The sequence below is a fragment of the Mesoplodon mirus genome (genome assembly GCF_964341445.2).
Source record: "Mesoplodon mirus genome assembly, chromosome: 19".
In the NCBI taxonomy this organism is placed as follows: domain Eukaryota; kingdom Metazoa; phylum Chordata; class Mammalia; order Artiodactyla; family Ziphiidae; genus Mesoplodon; species Mesoplodon mirus.
In genome coordinates this window covers 57,321,237-57,349,195 of record NC_138995.1, presented here as the reverse complement: position 1 = coordinate 57,349,195, position 27,959 = coordinate 57,321,237, and the positions used below count along the sequence as shown (strand labels likewise).

Genomic DNA, 27,959 nt, shown 5'->3' with positions numbered 1-27,959 from the left:
TATTAGGAAACAGGGCCAGACTTTTTTTGTAAAATAGATTTATTTATTTTTGGCTGTGTTGGGTCTTCGTTGCTGCGCACAGGCTTTCTCTAGTTGCCACGAGCGGGGGCTACCCTTCGTTGTGGTGTGTGGGCTTCTCATTGCGGTGGTTTCTCTTGTTGCGGAGCACGGGCTCTAGGCACGCGGGCTTCAGTAGTGGTGGCTTGCGGGCTCTAGAGCGCAGGCTCAGTAGTTGTGGCGCACGGGCTTAGCTGCTCCGCAGCATGTGGGACCTTCCTGGACCAGGAGTCGAACCCATGTCCCCTGCATTGGCAGGCGGATTCTTAACCACTGTGCCACCAGGGAAGTTCCATCGGTGAGACTTTATTCACATATTTATGCTCCCTCCCCGCGGGGCTGGGCCCAGACCACAGCTCTGCGCCTAGGCCGGGGGCTTGGGCGGGAGCCCTGGCCCTGGCCCTGGTCCTGGTCCAGGACTGGCTGGGCTCACACATGCTGCTTCCTGTGCCGCAGCACCTCCGTGGGTGTGAACAGAAAGTCCTTCTGGCAGGCCTCGCAGTGGTAGGGCCTCTGCAGGGTGGATGCCTTCTGGAGGGGTTCGGGGGCAGCTTCCTCAGCCCCTAAGGGAGAGGAGATGGGAGGCTGTGAGGGGGACGCTCCATTGCATGCTCTCACCCCCACCCAAATCCCAGAAACCTGGCAGTGTTAGGCTCTCTCCTGGCCTCCGGGGACTCCAGCTCTGTGTCCTCCAGGAAGCCCTCCTTGATCAATACACACACACAGGCGAGTCTTTACTCTGTGTCCCAGGGGGTGAGAGGGACACAGAGAAAGACACAAGCGGAGACACAGAGACTGAAAGAGACAAACAGAGCCCTGGGGTGGGACCACGTGGCCCTACAGCCATCTCCCCAGCAAGCGCCAGCGTGTGGTGCGTGGGGCACCGCAGAAGACTCTGTGCCCGGCTCTGCCCACTGCAGCGTCCCCTGGCTGACAACAGGATGGACTTGGCCAAGGCAGAGACAGCTGCGGGACAGAGGAAAGAACAAGAGACACGGCAAGAGAGAGACAGAGAAACAGACAGGAACCCAGAGGCCGCCCGGACAGGCAGAGACACAGAGACCAAAGAGAGACAGACACCATGACCTGAGAATGAGGCGGCTGCAGCGCCTCCTGGTCCCCGGCTCTGGGTCCTTGTGACGGAGTCTGCACGTGGCCCCAGCCAGAGCAGATGGCTGAGGTCGTCAGTCGCCAGAGTGTCGAGCAAGTGCCCAGACGCACAGTCAACAACCACAGGCTGGATGGACAGCTGGGTAAACACAGGCGCCCCGGCCGCCACCGCCCCAGCCTCACCTGGGGGGCCGTCCTGTGGGGCCTCGGGGCAGGTGCTCTCGTGGGCGATGCGCTCCAAGGGCGTGAAGGGCATGTGCAGGTCGCAGTGGGGGCAGGTCCAAAAGGTGCGGAGACAGTCGCTGTACAGGTCCGCGTCGCTCTGTGACAGGCAGGCTGTGTCAGGCCCGGCTCCCCACCGCCCCCCGCCGCCAGCCTGGGACCTTCCCAGGACCCCTCGGGGCTGGCAGGCCCCTTTCTGAAACTGCATCCCTGGACTAAGCTGGAGTGCGGTTGGGGGCAGAGGGTGGGGGGAATCACTGACATCGCATTTTCAGGGGCAGGAGGATGAGGGACCAAGGTGGGGTCAGTGCTCACCGTGAGGCAGCTGTAGGTGAGGAAGTCAGTGACTGCGTAGCCCCCTTTGGTGGGATGGGGGGACGGGGTAGAGCAGCCAAAGAGGCCAGGGAGGCTGGGGGCAGCAGTGATGGTCTGGGGTCCCACATAGAGGTTCTGGATTTCCAGCGCTGTGAGCCGCCGGAGGCTGTAGGAAACCTGAACAAAGAGAGACAGAAAATAGGGGAGAGAGACTCAGGCAGACGTGATCGGAGCACCTGGATCCAGCCGTGCCGAAAGTCCACCCCTGGGCTTTTCAGTTATGGGGGCCAATTGCTTAATGCCAATCACAACACGGTTTCAGATACTCATGACCACAGGCTTGTCTAGAACATTCCCTGATGCCCCATCCCCCATCTCACCTGCCTTCTGCAGACCCCTTCTCTCCTTATGACTGCTGGGAACACATCCAGACCTTAAGTCTGACCTTCAAGTCTGGCCACCTTGCCCCTTCTCCTCCAGCACATCAGCCTGTTCCCCTTTCCCTGGTCCGCTGGGTCGCACCCCATCCACGTGTAATAGCAATAGAATCAGGAGCGATTCTCAACCCCCCACCACTTAAAGAGGTGGGGGAATCAGGGGCTTCCCTGGTGGCGCAGTGGTTGAGAGTCCGCCTGCCGATGCAGGGGACACGGGTTCGTGCCCCGGTCCGGGAAGATCCCACATGCCGCGGAGCGGCTGGGCCCGTGAGCCATGGCCGCTGAGCCTGCGCGTCCGGAGCCTGTGCTCCGCAACGGGAGAGGCCACAACGGTGAGAGGCCCGCGTACCGCCAACAACAACAAAAAAAAAAAAAAAAAAAAGAGGTGGGGGGATCAGTTTCAAAACTGCTCCGTCCGAATTCTTCCCGTCTGTCCTCCACAAATAGACAGATTCCGTACAGCTTCCCTCTCACACCCTGCACGCCCTTAACTGCTAACGAGGGGTAACCTGCATGTATTCATAAACCTCTGTTGAATGAAGGCCGCAAGGGTTAATGGCAAACCCTGGCTCCCCCCTTACCAGCTGTGTGACATTGGTCTTGTCATCAACCTCTCTGGTTTGAAAACCCCCAAATGTGTGCATATTGATGAGCTGGAAGCCGGGCCTTCCAGAGCTTTCATCCCTATGGCTGATGGCCCCTCTGGCCAAGGGGGTGCAGGTGCCCAGGAGGCGGGTACCTTGGACGCCGTGAACTGCAGCAGCTCCCTGCTCAGGGCTGCCACCTCCTTGCGGTTGACTGGGGCCTCCTCCTCCTCGTCTTTGTCCTCCAGCCGCCACTGGGCCTGGTGGGCCAGCTGCTGGTCCAGGGTGCTTTCCCAGTGGGCCCGGAGCCGCAGGGAAGCCGCCAGGAGCCGGACAGCACTCTCACTGTCCGCAAGCTGGAGCTCCAGCCAGCCATCGGCCACCAGACGGCAACAGTCACCATTGGTGTCCAGGGACCGGCTGAACAGCAGGAGGGACTGGAAGAGAAGGGACAGGGGACAGGCAGTGGCGGGAGGGGCAGGACGCGATCGTAGAGAGGCCCCCGCCTGGCTGGGCTCCTGCCCACCCCCAACTCACCCACCCACCCATCCAGACGTCCACCTGTCTCTCCAAAGCATCCACCCACCCACGCAGCCGTCCACCCAGCCCTGCAACAAATACTGACCACACGCCTACTCTGTGCCAGACACTCTTCTGGTGCCAGAGACACAATGTGAACAAGATGGACTCAGTCCTCGCCCCACGGAGCTGAAATTCTACTCGGAGAAAGAGACTAATGAAGACTAAAGAGTAAAATACAGAGCAGGTTCCAAGAAGCCAGGGGAGTCATCACCTGCACTGGAGGCCAGCGGCCATCTCTATCTTCTTAGGGTTGGGGCTACACGTGTGTGTCTGTCAAAACTCGTCAAACGGCGTGCTTAGTATGTGTATGTGTCACTCTCTCTAACTTTTATCCTCAAAATATATAAACAAATATTGAATGCTAGTTAACGGGAAGCATGCTGAAGTGCTTACAGGTGAAGGGTACTGATGCCAGAAACTTACTTAAAAATGCATCAAGAAATTCAAAAGAAAGCCCACCTATTAAAATAGACTGATGAGTGGAGAGGTGATAAAGCCAAGACCGAATGTCAGCTGTAGGACTGGGGAGTGGGAATACTGAGTGCTCACTCTACACTTCTTTCAGCTTTTCTCTTTGAAAACTGTCAAGATAACGCGTTGGGGAAAATTCTATGGGATGGGGCGGGGGTGAGTGGATAGGGCAGGACTCGCCACGGGTCGAGGGGCTGTGGGGCTGGTGATAGAATATGAGAGTGCAGTGTGCTATTCTGTCTACTTTTGTGCATGTTTAAAATTCTCCATCATCAGAAACTACGGGGCAGGGGCAGCGCGGGGGGGACTGAATATCAGGCAGCATCTCAGCCAGCAAAGCCGTGTTTCTGTCCGAGGTCCTGCTGACCACCAGTACTCCGGCCCTCGCCCCACTTCATTCCTCCGTCCGGCACTGGTACAGCATCTGCTGTGGTCTCTTACATTTGTGCTTCTCCTTACCATCTGCCTCCCCCACTTATACATGAGCCCCACGAACACAGGGAATCTCGTCCATTCTGATCACGACTGCATCCCCAGTGCCCAGAAGAGAACTTAGCGGCTGGTGCCAGGTGGCCACTCAGTACATGTTTGAACGAAGACAACGGAGCAGATCAGAGTTCGCTTTCTTGGTGCCAGTGGAAATCAGCGTCCACAACATCTCCCAGGGCTCTAGGAAGGGTTTCTCTCTTCCCTCTATGTTCCCTGGGATGGAAGCGAGGGGGTCGGGGTAACGGGGACACCCACCTGATGGGGGGAGGCCTTAGGTGTGGCCTGTGACCCTGAGCTCAGGCTCAGCCACTTGCTCACTGTGTGGCTTAGTCAAGGGACACGCCCTCCTCCTCACTGCCCCCTGCACCCAGCCCCATCTTCTCCCCTATAAAGTGAGAATTGTGGCCAGGCCTGGAACCACGGGGTGGCCACAGTGGGCACACAGGTGTGGCAGCTACTGCTGTCAGGGACCCCCCTTCCTGGCTGCAGACACATATACGCACGTACATCTGCAATCTGAGCACATCCTCAGCCTCCAGCACCATCCACTCCTGCCCTACGACCACAGTCGCCTCCTTGCTGGGCTCCTGGCCTCTGCCCCGTGTCAGACCCTGTCCCAGCTCTGCTCAGAACCCTCTAGTGGTGGGGGGCGGGGCATCCAGTCTCACCTGCCTCCCTGACCTCTTTTCCCGCCACGCTCCCCCTCACTGACTCTGCTCCAGCTGTTCCCTGTCCGCACCAGGCACGGGGTGCCTCAGGGCCTTTGCACTTGCTCTTCGCTCTGCCCAGGACACTCTTCCCGCAGAGATCCCTAAGGCTCCCTCCCTCAGGTCTTTACTTGACTGCACCTTCTCAATGAGGCCCACCCGGATCGCCTAATTCCATACCAGAACCTGTCCCTCCCCCTGCCCCCTCAACCCACCCCTCCCCAATCCCCTTACCGGTTCTTTTTCGTTTCCCGAACGCTTGTCGCTCTCTAATCAGTGCTGCACTGCGTTCAGTGCTACTGCCCGCCCTCCCCGTGAGATGCGAGCTCCTGGAGAGCAGGAACCGGGTCTGGCCTTGTGCACCTTCCACAGGTCCTGGCACCCGGCAGGCACTCGGCGAGCCATGAATGACAGCAGGCAGCCTGGCGGAAGGCGGCTCCCCCAGGCCCACCTGGGGCCCCTGCCCCGGGACACAGCCATGGCAGCGGGGACCGGGAGGCAGGGAGGCTGGGGCGGGGACCCACCTGCAGAGCGGGGATGCGGACGCAGTTCACCAGGTACACTTTGTTGGTCTCCAGCAGGGACACGAAGCTGAGGAGCTGGTGCGTGCTGCTCCTCTTGTCCTTGTCGCTCCTCTTGTCCTTGTCATCTGGAAGGGTCAAGGGGACAGCTCAGCTCCCCCCCACACCCCACACCCATCATCCCCCAGTGGCTGCCTGTCCCACCCGGGCCATGCACACGTCCACACAAAGAATACGCTCACGTGTGTAACGATGAAATGCCTGTGGCTTATTCTTAAATATTCTGCCAGGCTGGATGTGATTTTGGCTGTTCAGTGATACTAAGAACTATTGTGAATTTTGTTAAGGGCAATGACGGCATCGTGGTGATGCAGGAAAACAGTCCTTACGCATATGATTTCCATTATTATTGCTAACCGGTAAGATGTCTGGGACCTGCCTTAACAAGCTCCAGCAAAAAGCAAAAAACAAAAAGCAAGGGGACAGACGAAACAAGGGTGGAAAAATGCTGACAGCTACAGCTAGGCCAGACCACGGAGGGCTCCTCACATACTCTCTACTTGCGAGATGCCTGGACTTACAAAATGTTTCCAAAAAGGAGTAAAGCAATGTAATAGGAAGAGGGTAAATTCACTTGGAATTTACAGCACTTAAAGATTAGAGAGAAAATTTCAAATTCTATCTTTGGTATTTAAAATCATAAACCTTACCTTTGGGGGTTACTGTTTACCATTTTAGTGCAGTGTGTTACTTTCTTTACAAACAGAAGGATGAGCTGTGTTTCAGCTCAGGCAGAGCACACTAGTCCTTCATGTTGCAGATGTGAAGCCCGCTCCTGAGGGCAGGGCCTGCACCTGGGGAAGGGCACCCTGGTGGGACTGGCCTGGCCTGAGTGCAACCTCAGCTGATGCGACTTTTGTGGCCTGGATCCCACTAGAAGGTAGACGGAATCCAACTGCCTGAACGCTGGGGCTGGGGGAGCCCCCCAGGCAGGACCAAGCCCTGAAGTTCACGGGGCTCCCGGGACAGGTCTCCCAGCAGGCGCTGCTCTAATTGCTAAAACCTTAGGCCTTGGGACGGGCTCGGGGCAGCCAGCGCCTAGTGGGAGGACGAGGCGCAGCAAGGGGTGGACTCGCCAAGGCCACCCAGCCAGGTCTGGCTCTTGGGACCTGCAGGTCCCACGTCAGCAGCCCCAGCGAAGCTGTATGTGGGGAGGAGCGAGGGGGTAACCCCGACAGCGAGGGGCACCCTGAGGTCACGGTCCCGCCCCTCACATCCCCGATGGAGGGCTTCCCCCAACCCCGGCCTGGGCTCACGCTACCTCGGCTCCCGTCGCCGCCCCTGGCCTCCTGGTCCTGTGTGTGCAGCACCTCAGGGTTGCTGGCGAAGATGCAGGTGGGGTGCAGCACGGCGCCCTGCTTGGTCTCGGTGTGGAAGATCTGGAGAAGCCGAAGGCGGGTGCCCGTGACAGAGGCCTCGAACCTGCTCTTCCCGCTGCCAGGTTCCCTCCTCCTCATCTCAACTCAGAAGGCTCCTCCTCCAGGAAGCCCTCCCTGACCTCCTCCAAGGCTAATTAGGTCCCCCTCAGCCCCTGGGTCCCCATCCCGACCCCAACCACTCTGGTCATCTGTCTGGGAACGAATCTATCCCCCGCCCCCGCCACTAGACTGCAGCCCCACAAGGGCATGGCCAGGGCTGTTTCAGTCACTGCTGTATCCCCAGCACAGAGCAGGTGCTGGGAAGGGGTGACAGACGACAAAACACACACAGGGACAGGGAGAGGGAAGGAGACTCACCTGGTCCGAGTCCTTGCGGCCGCTGTTGAACGGGTCCGGGATGGCAAGCTGGGGGTAGAGGCCCCGGCCCAGCACCAGCTTGAGCAGGGCCATCTGGTCCCGAGTCAAGGCCTGGGCCGAGCTGGCGGCCGCCTGCAGCTGTTCCAGGTTGTGCCGGAGCTTAAACTTCACATCCTGGTGGCAACACAGAGGAAGGTGGGTTCCTGAGGGCCCTCCCCACTACCCCAGGGGCTTGTACTGGAATCTGTGGATCCAAGGGTTTCTATAGACTCCTGTCCATGGAAACCTGCCTCCTGAATGAGGGCAGGGTTGTGTCCTCTCAGACCCCAGAGCAGGGCCATGTCCCATAAGAGCCCCAGGGCAGCCCACATCCCCACTCTGATCAACTCCATCCCCACCCACCCCAGGCACCAGTCAGCCCCACGGCGCCTCACCTGGATGTCCACGTTGTCGCCGACCCCCTGGGAGGCTGTGCAGCCCCGGTCCTCATCGCTGGAGCAGCCGTCCTGGTCCTCCTGGAGCCGCAGCACCTTGCGCCTGTGTCCCTGGCCCTCCTCATGCTGGCGCTTCAGCTGGTAGAGCGCCTGGCGCTCCCGGCGCTGCCGTAGCCGACTGTAGCTGTCCCCCGGCTTCGAGGCCTGGGCCCTGGCCAGCAGCCCGTGGTCTTCCAACAGCTCCTGGGGGCGGGTGGGGCCCGAGTGAGGGACACGGGGCAGGCCAAGCATGCTCTGGATGCAGACGCACGTTCCGGTCTGGGGCCTGCTGCTGGCTGGCACGAGACCACACCCTTAGAGCCACACTTTTCCTCAAATGAAAAACAGGGACCTTCCTGGGGCCTCCCTGCTAGGGCTGTTAGGGCTGAAAGGGGCTGTATGAGAACAACTCTTTGCACGGTGCCGGGCACATGACTGCTCCGGGAAAGAGCCGTCTCTGTCATCGGCCAACGGAACCCCTGGGCCAGCCACCAGGAGGGAGGAGAGGAGGCCGGGCGATCACCACCCAGGGTCCGGGGCCTCCTCTGCACAGTCGTCACCAGGCTCCGGGTATGCTCAGAAATGCCAAGACCTGGGCCCCATCCCAGAATGACTGAAATCAGAATCTCAGGGCGGGTGGGTGTGGAATCTGGATATCACGGACCCTCCCCGTGATTCCAATGCACTTTAGAGACCTACTGCCCACGCCTTTGGAAGCAGTCTCCCAGGGACCTACTGCATTGGACCTTCTGTTTCTCATAGAGCCCCGACCAACGAGGAGAGACAGGATATCATACGTGACTCAGAGTGAGAGAGAGAAAAGGACCCAGACTTTTCATTAGTTTCTCAGCATCTGGGGCTCAACAAAGGTTGAACTGCCGCTCTTTAGAAAGTCAGAGATGTTGAGAGATGCCGAGAACGGCTGGGATGTTGGTGGTCCCCGACGTGGAGACCCCTGTGATTGCGTGGGAGGCCTTGGCGCTGACCGTCCACTCTGGGCTGCAATCTGCCCTCCTGCAGCCGAGAGGAACGGTTACACCATGGGCTCTTTTATGTTCGTTCCGTGGCACGCTACACGACCGCAGAGAAGTACTCGGCACTGGATCTTTTTGTGCTCGGATGCAAAGATGCCCGCGGAGTATTAACACCACAAGCAAGCTGTAGAACCACGTCCTCATAAAGACGATGAAAACTGCAAACACTTGTACGGGAACACCTGTGTGTCAGGCCCTTCTCAATGCTCTAGGTGTATTAACTCATTTAATCTTCGTGGGAACGCTGGGAGGCAGGGGCTATTTTTAGCCTCCCCGTTTTCAGAGCGAGAAGCTGAGGCCCCGAGAGGCCCAGTAACCCGCCCGGGGTTGCACTGCTGGCAAGCAGCAGAGCCCAGATTCACTGCTGGGACGTCCGGCTCCAAGTCTGGTGCCCCGTGTGGCCTGCTGGCACTCGGCCAGCTCGGTTCCCCCACTCCAGAGAAGGCGGCTTTTCGTGAGGATGCGGCTTGTGACCCTGTTCACCCCTCCAGGAAACCCTCCTGGATCTCTACTCCTTTGCCCGGGCCGCACTCCACACCTGGTGATGTGACGGGAGGGGAGGCGGGTGTAGGGTGGGACTCTGATGACTGTCAGAGGATGGGGAAGCTGTGCCGCAGAAGGCGTTCATGCACACCCCACTCCAGCGCCCCCACCCCCGCTCGCCAGGTCTGTTCCTGGCCCTGTCTGCCTGGGCAGGCCGGCCCTCACCCCTCCTCCCGGGCCTCACCTTGAACTGGCGCCGCAGGTTGGCCATCTCATACAGCCGATGCTCCTCTATGCCCCGGTGGCGGCACCACCTACGAGAGTTTCTGCTCCGTTCAGATTTCACCTGGGTGGAGGTCCGGCCACCAGAGGGTCAGGGCCTGGCCAGCTGGGAGGAGGGATGGGGGTGCCGACCCACTGCCCAGACGAACCCAGTGTGAGCCCAAACACCAGCCTCTGGGCAGATGGCACGCAGACCTGCCGGCCCTCCCTCAGCGCCACCTGCTCTCCTCCTCCTTCCAGGTCCCAGCCCCACTGCTCCCTCCTACAGGAAGCCCTCCCAGACACCACGTGGGGTCAGACACCCTCCCTGGGCTCTCCCAGCCCCTTTGGACTCCCCATCACAGCCCATTCTGGGTGGTCACTGTCCAGGGACAGTCTCTCTCCTGCACTGAGCTGGGAGCCCCAGGAGGGCCGGGCCAGGTAGTTTTAGTCACCACTGGGTCCCCAGCACTGCCCAGAACCGGACCCGGCCCGGTCAGGGAACGTGTGCTCGAGATATAGCCCCCACCCTAAGGCATCTAAACTTTCTCCAGATGGCACTGGCTTTCGTCAGTGCTTTAGAAACCTCAGGCTCCCCCTCAGGCGGGGGCCTCTGCGTGTGCTGGTCCCATGAATGGAGTCAGGGTCCTCCGCAGACAGGCCCAGCCTGCGGAGGGCTCGGTGGTTGTCCCTGGGGTGGGGGTGGGGCGCACACAGAGGAGCCACAGCCTCAGGGAGGCCCTGGCCCCGTGCAGAACGACAGCCAGACGGGGGCACCCTGCTGCCAACCTCACCTGCACCCAGGTGTTGAAGACGTTGAAGAGCATGAAGGGGTCGCCCTGGTCACTCTCCAGGGGTCGCCGCGCCGCCGCACACTCGGGGTTGTTCTGGGCGCCGCGGGTGAAGGGCGACTGGACGCTGAGGGCGGCGGCGATGGTGAGCACAGGCTCCGCCAGGTGGAACATGGAGCCCAGGATCAGCATCTTCCCTGGGGGCAGACACCGCGCTGAGCCTCCTGGGCGCCTGACAGCGTCCCCAGCCCTCTGGGACCCCTGACCCACCCTCCACCTCACCCATAGAGGGCCTCGAGAGCCAGAGGGACAGAATCAAACCCAGAATCGGATCCCAATGTGATGGAAGACTGTTTCCACCTGCCCCAAGGTCAGTGGCCTGCATGTCACACATCTGACTCACCCTCACTGTTCCCCTTGCCTACCTTTCCAGAAAGTTTCTGTTACACATGGAGCCTCATAAGATAAAGTAGGGCAGTAAAACAAGGCTGTCCCAGAACCCCTTAGCTCTGTCACCTCAGGCAAGTCTCTCCTCCTCTCTGTGCCTCTGTTTCCCCATCTGTGAAATGGGTTAACTGCAGCATCTGCCTGCTGTGAGGATGAACTGTGTTTCACCTGTGAAGCACTGGGAGCTCCACCTGGCACAGAGCAAGAACGGTAACTGAGCCACCGGGGCCCAGAACTGCCCGGCACTGCATCATCTGTGTCGCCTGCTCCGCAGGGCCTGGGGACCCACAGTGCCAGCCTGGCTGGGGCGTGCCTCCCTGGCGAGCGAGTGACAGCCTTTCTCTGAGCCTTGTTTTCCTCAACTGTACAACAGGAGTGCCCAGAGGCCCTCCCCTCACCAGGTGAAGATGAAATAAGGGCCACAAAGTCTTCCACTGACACAAAGCAAATGCTCACAGACTGTTCTCTTTCTTCTCAGATCTGATTCTCTTTGCACTAGCCCTGTTTCCTTCTAAAATAAACAAAAATAACCATCTCCATAGCTGTGGGTGGCCCTCAGGGTTGGTGGTATCCAGGCTGCTGCCCGTACTGACGCTCCAGCGTGTCGCAATGATGGGGACTTTAACGATATTGACACAGGCAGAAAGCTCCCCTGAGAATTATGCCTGGGAAGTGGTGCCCCAGGTGGTAGAACTCAGCTAGGAATATTCTCTGGGCCGTGGATTGTTGGTAGACACAGAATGTCTCAAGTCAGGAGAACTGGGCAAGATAAATATGCCTCGGTCAGCAAGTTCCTCGGGAGGGGCAGGGATGACTCAGGATGAGCAAGAGGAAGAGGCAGGCGGTTTTGACATCCAACCACAAGAGAGGGGGTACCACGGTGGAGCTGGGGACAGGCTGTGCAGAGGAGGGAAGTGTCTGTTTTGTTTACTGCTATATCCCTGGCGCTAGAACAGGACCTGACACAGAGGACCTGAGAATGAATGGACAGGGCCCAGAGAAGGACCAGACTTGCCCCCGGGTCACTCAGAGCAAGCGGTGTCCCACACCCATTCCCAGGACCCTGTGTGATCACCCAAAGGGGGGTCCTCACCAATCACGACGTCCACAGGCAGCTGGGCCAGCAGGGACCCGATGGGGGTGAGGGCCTCTGAGCTGTCCAGGGCCCCCTGGTCCCGGAGGTAGAGGATGGCCGTTTCCAAGCTGGTTGGTGGGGGGGGCTCGATGAAGGGAAAGGTTCGGGGGTCCCCCACACTCATGCCCTTCATCTGGAATGAGAACCAAACCCTGTCAGGAATGGGGAACACATGAGCCACTGTGGAACACCGGGGGGCTCAGGGATCACAAACTTGTGATCCTTTAAAAGGCCCAATGTCAAGGCCCATTGTACAGAAGCAGGGAAGGAGGGCCATTATCTGTCTGTCTGCCGAGCAGCTCTTCTCCACACCCTGGCCATGGAGTGAGCAGACGATCTAAGCTGGACCAATTGAGGTTTCTCAGCCCCTGGTCAGAGCGACTGACTAAGGAATGAGCACATGACCTGAGCTGGGCCATTCAGAATCCTTCCCCGGGGCTTTGCAGACTGGAGCTGAGAGACAGAAGCTCCAGCATCCTCTCTGGCTGTGAGGGGCCAGGATGGAAGCCCAGAGCTGTTGTGGTTAGTTTCTCCACTGCCTGGAAATTAGCCCATTCACAGCAGATGGAGAAATCCTTAATTTTTCCTAAGCTAGACCTCCCCCCAACATGGACACACAAATCCATAAAATCCCCTTTTCTGCTAACAAGCGTTTGAGGTGGGTTTCTCTCACTTTTGACCAAAGCATCCTGACTGATTCAAAGGCCCAGAAGGGTAGCAGGTCATGGGGAGAAAGCAGTAAAACATGTACCATCACCAGGCCTGGCATGGCAAAGGGAAACAGCATGTCTCTGCTGAGTGGATGAAGGAAGGGCTGGCATGGTGGCTCACATGGCCATGAGAGAGTGAGAACAAGGCTCAGAAATTAGGGGTTCAGCCGAAGCCTCTGGGTAAGGTGACCTGCTCTCCTGGGCCTGATCTGGAGGGCACCAGACGTTCTGGCATCCACCCAGCAACCAGTGGTACCACCTTCCTCCCTGCTCACTAAGCTGTGGTGTTGTCTGGGAGATCACTAATACTCATTAAAAGACCTTTAAATTAGCAGCTCTGGGTGAGGGGTAGGGCACGGATGTTTTTTGTTTTTTTAAGCGCTCTCATGATTCCAAACTGTAGCTGAGACTGAGAATCACTGCTCTGATCCAGTCGGGCAATGCCACCCGCCCCACCTCGGAAAATTACAGGTCACAGAGTGGACACGTGACCTAGTTCTGCTGACAAGACAGGATGGGAGACCAGCCAGGGGGCTTCTGGAAAAGGTTCCCATGACCTTAAAAATGAGACCAACAAATTGGGAACCCCCTGGCGGTCCAGTGGTTGGGACTGCGCGCTTTCACTGACGTGGGCCTGGCTTCAGTCCCTGCTTGGGGAAATAAGATCCTGGAAGCTGCTCGGCACGGCAAAAAAAAAAAAAAAAAAAAAAAGAGACCCACAAAGAGGGGCAGTTCATTGCCTCTGCAGCCAGATAATAAAGGAGGAGGAGGTGCTGCCCGTGGCTACCAGAGCCAGGTGGCATTCAGGAGGCACGCTCTGGAGCTTGACAGCCTCAGATGGAATCCGGGCTCTGCCACTTGCCAGCCATACCACACGGATCAAGCTACTTAACCTCTCTGCATCCTGTTTCTCATCCATAAATTGGAATAAGTTTACCTACTACAGAGATTGTGTGAGGAGCAAAAGTTATATACATAACTCAGGCACCCAGAACAGAGGTACCCGAGTACTGGATGTTTTTTTGTTTTGTTTCGTTTTAGTCATATTCCATAATAAAATTTATCAGCACACCTGTTGTAAGAGTTGAAGAATTCATACATTTTCCAGCTCTACAGAGTCACACATGATCATACATTCAACATATTCCAAGATAATGCTTAATAATATGTAGGAAGATAACATTCCTTACAAACTTCAATATATTATGAATAAAATATTCACATTATTTTATATGAACACAGAAGTCTTGAGAACTCTGTTGTGATTTTCTCTTAAGAGCAAAGGTAAAAGTTGCAGAACCTCTAATTTAAAAAGAGGACTATTTCAATTAGTCCATATTCAAGGAAACATATTTATAAAATGCCTACATGCTTCTTACACTACACTAGTTATGTCTGCTTTAATTTCTCTAGTTGCAGCGAGCAGGGGCTACTCTTCATTGTGGTGCGAGGGCTTCTCACTGCAGTGGCTTCTCTTGTTGCAGAGCACAGGCTCTAGGCACACAGGCTTCAGTAGCTGTGGCATACGGGCTCAGTAGTTGTGGCTCACGGGCTTAGTTGCTCCCCGGTACATGGGATCTTCCCGGACCAGAGCTCGAACCCGTGTCTCCTGCATTGGCAGGCAGATTCTTAACTACTGCGCCACCAGGGAAGCCCAAAACCCTGGTTTTAAAAGCCACTTCTTGATGGGTTTTCTGTTACAGCTGAAAGCATTGTGACTGAGTCACAAGGTTCTTCCCATGACCCTGTGGATTTGGGGGAACAGTTCTCCCCTCAATACGGGATCTGACATTTGGAAGGAATGAGTTCCACTCCGTGGCCTGGCCAGCCCTGCCCTTCCTGACCCTGAAACCATGTCTAAATGCCTCCTGGGTTCCTCTCCGGCACCAGCACTCAGGATCCAGTCCCCTACCAGCCCCTGCCTCACCTGCAGCACCAGCGCATCCAGGGCGACCCTCCGAATCTCCGGGACAGGGTAGGGGGCGAAGGCATCGTAGTCCGATTCGGCATAGAGGCGGAAGCAGACACCAGGGCCCGTGCGGCCCGCCCGGCCCTTACGCTGCTCAGCACTGGCCTGACTGATCCAGAACTCCTGCAGCCGCTGCAGTTTGGCCTGTGGGTCATAGCTCATCTCCTTCACCTTCCCTGGGTGGGCAGGAGGGTAGCAGGGAGGGAAGGGAATGTGTGTGCAGGAGCCACGTGGGCCCTCCATGCGCCTGGCCCTCTACCCAGCCGTTCACTCACTGACACCCTCACTTACTCCTTTGTCCCAGTAACACTAACGGAGAGCTTACTCTTGGCCCCACCCTACCATTTTGTTCGTGTATTCTTTAGTTTCCTCATTCACTTATCTTTTCATTTATTTTCTCAAGCCTTTTCTTACTCAGAGGTTCAGTCATCCAACATAAAATTATGGAATCTTTTATCATCAGTGGCATCAGATTCACTACAATAAGATAACCGCTGACCTTCATTGAGCATTCACCCTGTGCCAGGTTCCAGCCTCAGCCCCCAAATGTATTAACGTCTTTAATCCTCAACACCTGAGGCAGGTGCTGTTATTACTGCCATTTTACAAATGAGCAAACTGTCACACTGAGAGTCACACAGCCGGCAGTGTACCTGCAGGCTGGCCCCAGTGTCTCCTCGCCACTGGGCTATGCTGACTTTCCAGAGGACAGTCTAGTTGGGAAGACAGACAATAAATAGATCAAGATATATAAAATATAATGCCCATACTACGAAGAAAAATAAAGCCTCATACGGGAAGTGACAGTGAAAGGAGATCACTTAGATAAAGTGAACAAGTGGGCTTCTCTAATGGGGAGACATCTGCGCAGGTCCTGAAATAAGGTGAGGGAGTGAGCCGTGTAAAAATCTGGGGAGAGACAGCTCTCAGCAGAGACGACGGTAAGTGCAAAGGCCCTGGGGCAGGAGCAAGCTAGGAAGGCCTGAGCAAGATTAAGATGCTGCCACTGCTCCACAGCCCTAAACACTACCTCCTCCCTGCTGTGGTCCAGAGTTCCCTCACTACACGTGCACAGCTCCAAACCCCACACTTCTCACCAGATCCTTGAGGTAGCTGGGGGGCAGCGCTTACCAGAATCTACAACAAAGCGGATCCCATCAATGGTGACTGAGGTTTCAGCGATGTTGGTGGAGAGGATGCACTTCCGGACTCCAGGTGGGGCCACGTCGAACACCTGGGGTATAGTGAAGAGGCGGCATCAGTGCCTTGTCTTTCTCTCACCCCAGGCCCTTTGCACAACTAACTCGGCACTCACTAACCCATGTGTCCAGTGGCCTCCTGGATGCCTCCTGGATGTCTCACAGGTACCTCACAGTCATATGTCTAAAACAGCCTCAGCACCTTCTACTGAACCCTTCCCTACTCGGGCCCCCATCTTAGAGATGGCTCATCATCTACTGCATCACCTGGGCCAGAAACCTGGGCTGTCCTGGATGTTCCCTCCCTTCTCACCCACCCAGCCACACCAGATCTTGAACATCTCATGAATTCACTCCCTCCTCCCCAAACCCACAGCCCCTGCCCTGCTCCATGCCCCTCCTTTCCCACCCCAATCCCACTCCAGCTTCCTCCCTGGTCTCTAGTCTCATCCCCTCCCATCCAGCCTTCACATGCAGCAGAGGGATCTGCTAAAGCACAAACTGGCACTGCCCGCCACCTTGCTCAGAACCTTCCCATGACCCCCCCAGTGCCCTCAGGACAAAGCCCACCACCACACTGGGTCTTCAAGGTCCTTGGTGGTCTAACCCTGCCCACCTCTCCAGTCCCATCTCTCCTGACTTCCCCTTCACAATCTGGACCCAGCCACTTTGAGTGCAGTTTCCCAGCTGTCCCATCTTTCTCTCACCCCAGGCCCTTTGCACAAGCCCTTCTCATGGACCCAAGAGACAGCCAAGCACAGTGGTTAAGAGTGGCTGTCAGCAACTGCAGCCTGCAGGCCAAATCCACCCTGCCACCTATTTTTGTAAATCAAGTTTTAATGGAACACAGCCTCACCAGGTCAGTCTACAGCTACTTTCTACCTGTAATAGTACAGTAGTTACGACAGAGACCATAGAGCCCATAAAAACTAAAAATTTGCCCTCTTCACAGAAAGTCTGCCAACCTCTGGTTAAGAGTATGGGCTCTGGTACCAAATTACCAAATTCTACAGCCTGGCTCTGTCAATTATGTGACTTTGCCTAAGTGCCTACGCCTCAGTTTCTGTATCTATTGAATGGGGACAACAGGACCTGGCAGACAGGGCGGCTGTGAAGATTAGAGACAAGCAGTACACAGAGCTCAGGACTCTGCCCAGCACAAAACAAGTGCACCACACACCTTAGCTGAGACACGCTTCTCCTTACCCCCTTCCTAGAATGGGGCTTTCTTAGGTCTCCACATGCAGAGTCCCTTCCTCCAGGAAGCCTTTCCTGAATCCACCAAGACTCTGCTCTCAGAGTATCCAGAGTTCTCCTCTACCACTTGTGGGACTGTCAATTACTTGTCTATCCCCCCTCAGCAGACCAGCAGCTTGAGGGGAAGAACCATATCTCAGCTCCCACTGTGTCCCAAAGAGGCCCCTTGGAGCAAGGGGAGCACTAAGGAGGTGCTCAAAGCTTGTTTCTTTAATCACTAAACAACCAAGTCTGACCTGAAAGGATTCTTCCGGAGGTGACTATGGTAGTCAGCCTCCAGGACAGCCTGGGGAAGTCTCAACTCCCGGGATTCACACGCTCACCCAGTACCTTCCCCCTGAACAGGGCAGACCGGGTTAAAAACTAAGGGATAGGGCTTCCCTGGTGGCGCAGTGGTTAAGAAACCACCTGCCAATGCAGGGGACACAGGTTCAAGCCCTGGTCCGGGAAGATCCCACATGCCGCGGAGCAACTAAGCCCATGCGCCACAACTACTGAGCCTGTGCTCTAGAGCCCGCGAGCCACAACTACTGAAGCCCGTGCTCCACAACAAGAGAAGCCACCACAATGAGAAGTCCACACACTGCAACGAACAGTAGTCCCCACTCGCCACAGCTAGAGAAAGCCCGTGCGCAGCAATGAAGACCTAATGCAGCCAAAAATAAATAAATAGAATAAATAAATTTAAAATTAAATAAATAAAATTAAACTATCTGGAAATTAAAAACAGAACAAAAAACAAAAAAAAACTAAGGGATACTGTAGGAATGATGGTTTGTGATTTCCAAAGCTAGGTCATAAAAGATGTTGTGGCTTCTACTTTGGTCTTGGGACGAGCCAGCCACCATATTGTGAGGACACTCAAACAGCCCCCTAGAGAGGCCCCCAGACAACAGTCAGCTCCATCTGAGAAGATAGTCCTCCAGCCCCAGGCAAGCCTTCAGATGAGAGCATCCCCGGCTGACACCTGACTGCAGCCACATGAGAGACCCTGAGCCAGAACCATCCAGCGAAGTTCCTCCCAGATTTCTGATCTACAGAAACTATGTGAGATAATGCACGTAACAGTAAACGTGCTGCTAGGTTTGGGGGTCATTTGTTATACGGCACTCAATAACTAAGACAGTGACCCAAAGGCCTCTCTCCCAGCACCCTTCCATTCCAACCAGGCGGCCTCTTCACCTTTCCCCACACCCCACTCACAGGTTCCCACCTCCAGGCCTTTGCTCAAGCTGGCTTCCCCCACCTGGACCGCCTTCCTCCCTCTTCTCCTACTCAAAAGCCTCCTTGTCCTCCAAAGCTCACCTCCAATGCCTCCCACCTCATCAGGAACTCAAAGATGGGAGCAGTCCCTCTGCAGCCCACAGCCCTGGCTTGTGGGGTCACATGTGTCCTGCATTAGCCGCCCTCAACCCCTCCCAGACCCCCCTCTGCCCCACGTGGCCTGGTTGCATGCGCCACCTTGTCCTGGTCGGCCACAGAGAGGGCGCTGTGCAGCGGCAGCACCGCCCAGCGCTGGGTGTGGCTGGCGTAGGTCTGGGCGGCCTCGAGCACGGCGCTGATCTCCGCCATGCCACTGAGGAAGACCAAGAGGTCACCCCGCTCCTCGGGTGGGTACTTATTGTCAATGGCCTCCAGCACCCTGAGGAAGGGCCGCGGGTCCAGCTTCTCCGACTTGGATGTTGTTGGCTCGGCCTCCTGCGGCTGGTACACGACCTGTGAGGAGATAGCCCCAGGCAGGAGCATACCTTGTCACTCCAGCTCCCAAGCAACGGGGCGAGGAGGTCACAGGCTGACAGAGAAGACACAGATCAGTCAGGCAGCCGACAGCACATTCCAAGGCGATAATTTGAGAAGGATGCAATAAAAGGTCAAAGGATCAAGGTAATTGGAAGGTTTCTAGGGTGCTGGTAATGTTCATGTTTTTTAATCTGGGTGCTGGCTCTATACAGGTATTTAATTTGTGAAAATTAATTGAGCTGTACACTTGTGCTATGGGCACTCTTTTGTATCTGGAGTATAACTCCAACAAGAACAAAATTTTAAGGGGTGGAGTTGGGATTAAAACCCTAGAAATCACTTCTCTGAAAGCAGCCTCACTGTTTCTAATGGCTACTTAGAAGACAGACTGATGGGCATTTAGACCCAGAAACCACAAGGGACAGTGCATCTCCTGCGGCTAGGGACCTCAGAGTGCTTATCAATTCTTGGGCCCCAAAACAAGAGGAAGTAGTAGTTATCAAAACCATAAGGAGAAAGCTGTGTGGAGAGACATCTTGAAAAGGAGCTGTGATTTCGGGTGAGGGTCACAGTTCACTGGAGACCTCAGGGGAGGGGGCTGACTCTCCTTTTCCCACTGGCCAACCAGAAGGCAGAGGGGAAAGGGGTCCGTTTGTGCTTCCCAGGGAAAACAGGAAGGTGGGGAAGGGACAAGGAGATCTGGAAGGGCAAACAGAAGCTATCGAGCACAGGGCCATGTCTGTCTGTGAGTGGGATTCAAGTCCCGGCTCTGCCACGTCTGAGATACCGCTAAACACCCTGTAATGCACAGGGCAGCCAAGAATTATCCAGACCCGAATGTCAAAAGCGCTGAGTCTGCGAAACCCTGCCCTATGAGACGGTAGAGCAATAGAAGAGAGGAGCCTGGGTCCCTGAATGACCACGTAGAACAGAGCTGCCCATCAGCCTGGACCGGCCACACTTGGCTGGCTTGGGTTATATAAGAAAAATTTATTTCTATGTTATTTGAGCCTTTAAATTTTGGGGTCTCCTCTAACAAGCACTTACACGCTATCCAGCACACTGTAAATGCTCCAAAAACAGCAACTTTAAAAAAGAGAGAGAGAGAGAGAGAGAGAGAGAACGTCATTAATCAAAGAGATGGGAAACAGAGAAGAAGAGAAGAGAAGGGACATGTCCAGGGTGGCCAGAGACCAGGTGGGAAGTCTGGGGAGGGGCAAGGGGGGCACTGACCGTGATGGGGAAGAGCCTCCCGGGCACCTGTACCACGGGGGCACCACCGAAATAGCTGGAAAAGAGCGAGATGTTGATGGTGGCTGACATGAGGATGACCTTGAGGTCAGGTCGCTGGGGCAGCAGGCGCCGAAGGATACCCAGGAGGAAGTCATTGTGGAGGTGCCGCTCGTGGACCTCATCCACGATCAGGACCTGGTACTGCGGCAGGCCGGGCTCCCGCTGGATTTGCCTCAGGAGCAGCCCCACTGTCAGGAACACAATCTTGGTGGCCGCCGAGCGTGTGCTCTCAAAACGGATCTGGTACCCGACCTGGGGGTGGGGGGCAGTGGGAGCGTGTGGTCAGGAGAGGACCTGGGCCTGGGCCACAGTCCCTCGCCCTCCCCAAATTGAAAATCTGAGCAAATGTCCCACATCAGACTCTGGAGTCCAACAGGCTTGGGGTCAAATGCCACCTCTGCCACTTAGTGCTGTTGACTTGGGCAATTCCATCCCACAGATGCATATGTTTTCCTCCTAGATGCTGTGAGAATTACATGTGCTAATGCACATAGAGTACTTGGCTCAGAGCCTGATGTATGATACTAGTTAATTATGATAGTAATGCTTAACCTTTCTTTGAGTCCTTTCTATGTACCAGGAACCACTTTAAATCTCTATGTATATCAACTCACTTCGTCCTCACAACTGCCACACAATATAAGCGTTAGTATTACGCTCACCTCAGAAATGGGGAAACCGACACCAGTCAACCAAGGTAAAACCGCTAAAAAGTGTTATGGAGAGGAAATGTATCTTAACCCCTACCTCACATCATACACACATAGATTTCAGATGAATTACAGTCCTAGATGTAAAGGTTTTTAGGAAAAAACAGAATATCTTCATGACCTTAAAGTATGCAAAAATTCCTCACACAGAACCCAAAGAGTGGCAACCATAAAAAGAAAATGACAGAAAGACACCATCATCAAAAGACACCATTCAGAAAATGAAAGGAAACTCACAGAAGACAAGATTTACAATACATAAATCCTACAAAGGCGTCATATCCAGATTCTATAAAGACATATAAATCAAGAACAAAAGCACAGAAAACACAAAAGCGAAATGGGAAAAAGACCTGAACAGACACTTCACAAAAGAGGATCTCCAAATGGCTAATACATACATGAAAAGGCACTCAACGGCCTTAGTCATCAAGGAAACACAAATTAAAACTCACAATGCAGGGACTTCCCTGGTGGTCCAGGGGTAAAGAATCCGCCTTCCAATGCAGGGGACACGGGTTCGATCCCTGGTCGGGTAACTAAGATCCCACATGCCGCGGGGCAACTAAGCCCTCTCGACACAACTAGAGAGAGAAAAACCTGCATGCCACAACTAGAGAGAAGCCCGCGCGCCACAAGGAAAGATCCTGCATGCCTCAACAAAGATCCTGCATGCCACAACTACTACCCGACGCAGCCAAAACAAAGCAAAACTCACAATGCAAATTAAAATGTGGTATCACTACAGACCCACTGGAAAACCTAAAATGAAAATGATTAACCATGACAAGTATTGGTATGACCCAGTGATCCTACTCTTAGATATGTACCCAACAGAAATATGTACCAAAACACACCAAAAGGCATGTTATAGAATGTTCATAGTGGTACCATCCACAAGAGCCTAAAACTAGAACTCTCCCCAATGCCCATCAACAGTAAAAGAAACCAATATCTGTGGTGCCTTCACAATGGAATACCATACAACAGTGTGAATGAATGGTGTACATCTACACGATAATACTACAGGTGAGTCTCACAAAACTAATATTGAGCAAAAGAGGCCATAATTGGCAATAGTGAGCAAGAGAACATACTTTTTGATTCCATTTATAAAAGGTAAGAAAAAGAGGGACTTCCCTGGTGGTCCAGTGGGTAAGACTCTGCGCTCCCAATGCAGGGGGCCCTGGTTCAATCCCTGGTCGGGGAACTAGATCCCGCAGGCATGCTGCGACTAAGAAGTCCGCATGCTGCAACTAAAAGATCCCGCGTGCTGCAACTAAGACCCGGCACAGCCAAAACAAACAAACAAATAAATAAATAAATCTTCAAAAAGTAAGAAAAAGAGGAGAAAATAATCTGTGATATTCTATCACTAATGCAGGTCTGATAATCTAGCACTAAAATGATGATCTTTCCCCAAGAATAGTGATGACTCGAGGCCTCAAGGCAGTAACTGGGAGGCGAAACGAGGAGGTTTCTGGGGTGCTGGTAAGTTTGACTCTTTTACCTGAGTGCTAGTCACACAAATGCAGTCAACGTATGAAAATTCACAGAGTTATATACGTATGATACGTGCATTCTTCTGTGTTGAGAGTAGGACAACTTCAATAACAAACATTTGTCAGTGGCCGAGCCAGGATTAGAGCCCTAGAACTCATCAGGAGGAAGCATCCTCATTCTTCTTTTGTGACTGCCTAGAAAAAGACTGATAAACACTGAGGCATTTCTGATTTTTGACTGTTAAAGTGCTATACTGGGTAATGTTAGTGCCTTTGTCATTTGGACCATCTCCAGGCCAATCGATAGAAAAATTTCTAGAAGAATCATCGCTGGGTCAAAGGGTAAGTGTGTTCGTAACGATACTGCCATAGGGCAACCAACTTATTCTGCGAGGTCACTGGGAAAAACTGGAAACCTGTTCTGTCCCACTCACCTGTGAGCCATACTGACTGAGGCTCTCAAAGCCAACCCGCTTCGCCAGTGAGATGCAGGCGATTCGTCGGGGCTGGGTGCATGCCACGTGACTGAAGCCAGCGGCCAGCAGGTACTGGGGCACCTGAGTGGACTTGCCGCAGCCCGTGTCACCTGCCACCACCACCACCTGGTGCTCCTTCAGCGTCTGCAGGATGCGATCCCCATACTGGGCGATGGGCAGTGCCATGCGTTCACGCTGCAGTTTGGCCAGCCGCCCGAACGCCTGCTTCTGGCCAAAGTCCAGGTAGTGCACCAGGGCTTGGCGGAACTCAGACACTCTCTCCGGGTCCAGGCGCCGGCCTAGCCCCCGAGAGCGCCGAGTGTCGGGGCCAAGGACGGAGAGGTTGATGCGGTAGCGTGGGTCATAAGCGCGAGGTAGGTCGGCCAGTGCCGGGATGCTGTGCTTGGGATGCCTAGAGTCTTTCTCCTCCTTCCCGGTGGTCTTGAGATTCTGGAATCTCTGCAAGCGTTCAAAGAATGTCCAGAATTTCTGGCACTCCTCAGAACCCTGCCGGATATAACCCTCATCACCGAAGAAGGCGTCCTCGAAGAGGCGACGTGTCTCTGGACAATTCCAGTCCCAGTTCTCCGGGTCCTCTTCCTGACCGGGAGCCGAGAGTCGGTCTCGCGGACCCCTGCCCTCTCTTGTTCTGGGAGGCGGCATGCCGTGGCTAATCCCAGTGTTGTCACAAAACTGGCCTCAGTTCTGATCACCCAGACCAGATATTCTCAGGCATTCCCCACCTCCTGCAGTGAGAGGCCAGTGCCTGCAATAAGGAAGCACTTTCTCTTCAAAGAGCTAATTTCCTCCTCAGGGGTGGGACAGGATCACGGCAGGTGCTGGCAGAGTAAATGGCCTGCGGCCTGGGTCAAGCTGGTGACACACGGGGCACCTCATGACTCCTGTGGTGATGTCTGGGACGGACACAAGTTCATCCTGGGATTTCGGGCCCTGAATGTTTGCAGGAGAGAACAGAAGACATTCATTCATTTCTAGAAACATTTACTGAGAGCCTGCTGTTTTGCAAGCACTGGACTGGGGGGAGGGACAGCAATGAGTAGGACCACACAGGTGGTCATTTCGCCAGACTCTGACAATCCTGAGACGGAGGCTGTGATAAAGGAAGCCCAGGGGGTTGTGGGAGCCTTCCTTGACTGTGCTTGGGAGTCAGGGAAGGATCCTCAGAGGAGGGAACGTTTGACAGGAAGGAATGTAGGTCACGTGGCCAGTCAACAGCAGAACGTGGTCCTGAGAGGTGATAACATGACAGAGTTGTGGTCCACTGAGTTTCAGGACTCCTGGGAACCCTTTGAAATCCAGTGCACAGTTTTGCAAGTGTCGCATTATGTATGTTTTGTTTGTGCCTGCCCAGCACTTTTTTTTTTTTCAGAAAAATGTATGCACTTTCCTTTGGAGAGCAGCCCTTCTTGGAATCCACATGGTTCCCACTGCCTTTAAGTGAAGGGAATTCCTACTGGTTGGGCAAGTGACAAAGGCCTGGCCAATCACAGTACCCTACTCCCCCTTTAACCAGTGACTGGCCTGAAGAGTGGACACGTTGGCCGGGCCAATCAGGGCCTTTCCCTGGAATTTACACTATGTTATTAGGAGAGGAAAGCTTATCTACTGTGGCTAAGCAAGGACAATATAAACAGGGAGTTGTCTGTAGTAGCTCTTACATAGTCTTTCCTAGAAATCTATCCTACAGAAAAGCCTGCACGTGGGCCCAGTGAGGCACCCACAAGGATGGTCACTGAGCAACGACACGGAGAGAGGGGGATGAGGGACGGGGAGAAGCTTGGCAACATCATTCAGTGCCCGAGGCTTAGTTCCCTCCAACCCCCCACTTCATGCCTACACGAGAAAATGTCTTTTTCTTAAGGTTTGGTTTCTAACTCTTAGCTGCATAAGTCCTAACTAACAAAGCACATCCCCGCGTATGTGCAGTTTTCTGGAGGGAAGCCTGTCACTCAGATTCTTAAAAGAGTTTATGATCTTAAAAGGGCCCTGAGACTTCCGTGGTAAAGACTTCATGGTCAAACAGATCTGGGTTTGAATTGCAGCTTTATCCTTTATCAGATGTGTGACCGCTGGCAAATTAAACCCTTTGAGGTTTTCTTCATCTACAAAATGGGGACAATACCCATCTCAAAACACTGCAGTGTTTATCACCTAGCCTGGCACAGAGAAGCTAAACAGGTAACTGGTATACAAGTCCAGTGCTTTCTCTCCACCATGACTAAGAGCAAAAACAGTGAGGGGAACCACAGGCATATAACCTGGAAAAAAATTACACTCAGGGCTTCCCAGGTGGCGCAGTGGTTGAGAGTCCGCCTGCGAATGCAGGGGACGCGGGTTCGTACCCCGGTCCGGGAAGATCCCACATGCTACGGAGCGGCTGGGCCCGTGAGCCATGGCCGCTGAGCCTGCGCGTCCAGAGCCTGTGCTCCGCAACGGGAGAAGCCACAACAGTGAGAGGCCCGCGTACCGCAAAAAGAAAAAAAAAAAAATTACACTCAAATGGCCACAATTCACCTTGGTTCATGAGCAATGCTTTCACCTACTCTGTCTTCAGTCTCTGAGGGCCGTCACAGAAGAGTTCAGAGGTTCCACCTCTGTAGCCTCAGAGGGACCCAGACCAACCCTGGGAGTTATTAGAGCCAGGTGAGGGTTTCAACTGAAGAACCTGTGAACTGGCAGAGCTGTTTCCCACAGAAGCAGTATCTACGTGTGGGGACGTGTGCTAACTGCTAACTGCCTATCCTTGCGCGTGGGCCGGAATGAGAGCATCCTCATGACTCTCAAGGAATCCATTCTCTTAAGACTACCTTTTAGACTTCCTGGATCTACGAGTTTCTCTGTAACTGTGTCTCGGACCATCTCTTGGTCTCTTGGCCTGTATTTCCTAGGCTTAAGGCTTTTAGAGGTTTTCTCTGCTTCCCTATTTCTCTCCTGTCTGGCTCTCCATCTTCAGGTCTCTTGTCTTTTTTGGTCTATCTTGCTCACCACCCTCATCTCTCTTCCCTTTCCTTTGCCTGGTCCCATCTCTTTTCATTTATCTAATGCTCTCCCATTCGGATTCTGTTCTTTAGTCTGATTTTCTCTCCAACTGTCTTTCTCCATTCGACGCCACTCCACTTCAGTTTTCCATCTGACTGTCTCATTTTCTGTTTGAATTTTTTTTTCTGACTCTCCGTTTTCGTCTCTCTCCATCACTCTCTTCCTCCATCGTGACTCTCTCATCTCTCCATTTCTGCCTAAAATTTTGTCACTCAGTTGTCTGAAGCTTTAACAACAATAGCTAACATATACTTAGGGCTGATGCATGTATCAGGTACTATTCTAAATCACTCATATATATTTATATGCATACATATACATCATACACACATACACACACTTTTCTCGCAACCTTAGTTTCCACTCTCATCTTTCTACGTTTCCCCCCATTTCCCAAGTTCCCGGTGCGATCACATTTCTCTCGTACTCCCTCTAAGCCTCTCGCGGCAGGACCCATCAGCCTCTTGCCCTCGATCTCTCCAGTTTTCAGCTTCCCTCCTCTCTCAACCTCCCTGTCTCTCGGTCCCTCAGTTTCTCGAAGCTTCTTTCCGTGCCTCCATTTCTTTCAGCCTCTCTGACCCTCAGGTTCCCTCAGCAACGCTCAGGCTCCACCTCGGTCTGTGTCTCCCGGCTGCTCAGCCTCCTCCAACACACTGCCTCATCTCGGGATTTCCCTCCCCGCCTCAGCTCGCTCTCAAGATGTTCCCGGACCCGATCGGACTCCGGTCGCCGCCGCCACCACCCTGCGCAGCCGCCCCGCCCCTCACCTCGTTAATCGCCGCGAACGCCTCAACTTCCGGCCCGCACTGTCCCTCACGCGCCGGAAACCGTTCCTGCGCCTGCGCACGCCATCCTCACAGCCCAGCCCCGCCCCACTGCAGACACGAACCAGTGAGCAGCTGCGAGCACCCAAGACTCACTCTGCGCTTGCGTACAGCACGCTCAGGCCCCGCTCGCCTCGGGCGGAGCCTCGGGTGACGCTTCGCCCTGTAGGGGGTAGGTGGAGGCGTCGTGACGGTGGAGACTTGCTCTACGTTGCGCTAGAACAGCTAGTACTTGCATCTGGGGATCGCCCGGACGCTGGGGTTTTAGCCGAACTAGACTAGGAGTCCAGACACTATTAAAACAGTCCCGTTATTTATTTATTATGATTCATAATTATTAATACATAATTCTATCAATGTATAATTCACCCTGTCAACTCACTAATGAATAATACAACTCAACTTCCCAGCTTTCTGTCTTGGAGGTCCTATGTTTTCCAGCGACAACCACAGGGATTAGATAGTCGTTAAATGTTTGTTGAATGAATGACTAAATGAACAAGAAAAGTCAGTCCTCTTTAGTCCTAGATGGGCCAGTCATTGCAGCCCTGAGCCTCAGTTTCCCTCTTTATAACACGAGGCTAATACCTACTTTTCAAGGTTGTTGGGAAAAATAAATGCAAAAGTATACATAAGGTACATAAACTTTTTTCACTACATATAGGGGCTTCATAAATGTTAGATCTTTCATTTTTATTTTTATATCCTTCCTGTCATTCTCCTCTTACCTTTGGATAAGTTTGCAGTTAAGGAGGGACAGCCTTCATTTCTGGAATCGGTTCTAGGCACTGAGAATACAGAAATGAACAAAACAAAGGAGCTCATATTTGGTGGGGGAGACAGACACATAGATTAAAATAAATAGACTGTCAAGCAAAACTGCACCCTCTATGGAGAAAAACAAAGCAGAGAAGGGGCAAGGAGTGATGCTCTTTGGCCCAGTGACAGTCAGAGAAGACAACTCCCAGAAAGTAGCATTTGAGCAGAGAGCTGAAAATAGTGGGGCTGCAAGCCATGGGGATCCCTGGGCGGGGACGTTCTAGGTAGAGGAAGCCCCAGAGGCAAAGACTGAGATGACCACAAACTTGGAGGGTTTAAGGGCCAGCAAGCAGGTTTGTGTGACTGGATGAAGGATAGGGGAATAGTAGGGAGAGAGGAAGAGGATAGATCGTACACACCAAAGTGAGGACTTTGGCTTCCAATCTGAGTGAGATGGACTCCATGGGCAGAGTTCCATGTGACTTAGGTTTTAACAGAATCCTCTGGCTCCCATGTGGGGAACAGACTATAGGGAATCAAGATGA

At 54.1% G+C, this 27,959-nt stretch overlaps 1 protein-coding gene across 3 annotated transcripts; it reads right to left on the bottom strand.

The window, feature by feature from the left end:
- Positions 1-21: 21 nt before the first annotated feature.
- On the bottom strand, positions 22-26,648 carry DHX34 (DExH-box helicase 34). Of its 3 annotated transcripts, XM_082607799.1 has the most exons (17): positions 26,599-26,648; positions 22,730-23,722; positions 20,024-20,335; positions 18,512-18,766; positions 15,726-15,828; positions 14,553-14,770; positions 11,874-12,048; positions 10,337-10,530; positions 9,526-9,627; positions 7,726-7,968; positions 7,292-7,465; positions 6,817-6,934; positions 5,499-5,623; positions 2,881-3,162; positions 1,705-1,881; positions 1,351-1,489; positions 22-620 (listed from the first exon to the last, which is right to left on the bottom strand). In XM_082607799.1, the coding sequence occupies exons 2-17, from the start codon at positions 23,432-23,434 to the stop codon at positions 487-489; spliced, it is 3,456 nt and encodes a 1,151-aa protein (XP_082463925.1). In that variant the 5' UTR covers positions 23,435-23,722; positions 26,599-26,648; the 3' UTR covers positions 22-486. The 3 variants fall into 3 exon arrangements, with proteins under 3 accessions (XP_082463925.1, XP_082463923.1, XP_082463924.1); XM_082607797.1 differs by having other exon boundaries at positions 477-1,489; XM_082607798.1 differs by lacking the exon at positions 26,599-26,648 and adding an exon at positions 25,336-25,355 and having other exon boundaries at positions 477-1,489.
- Positions 26,649-27,959: the final 1,311 nt, after the last annotated feature.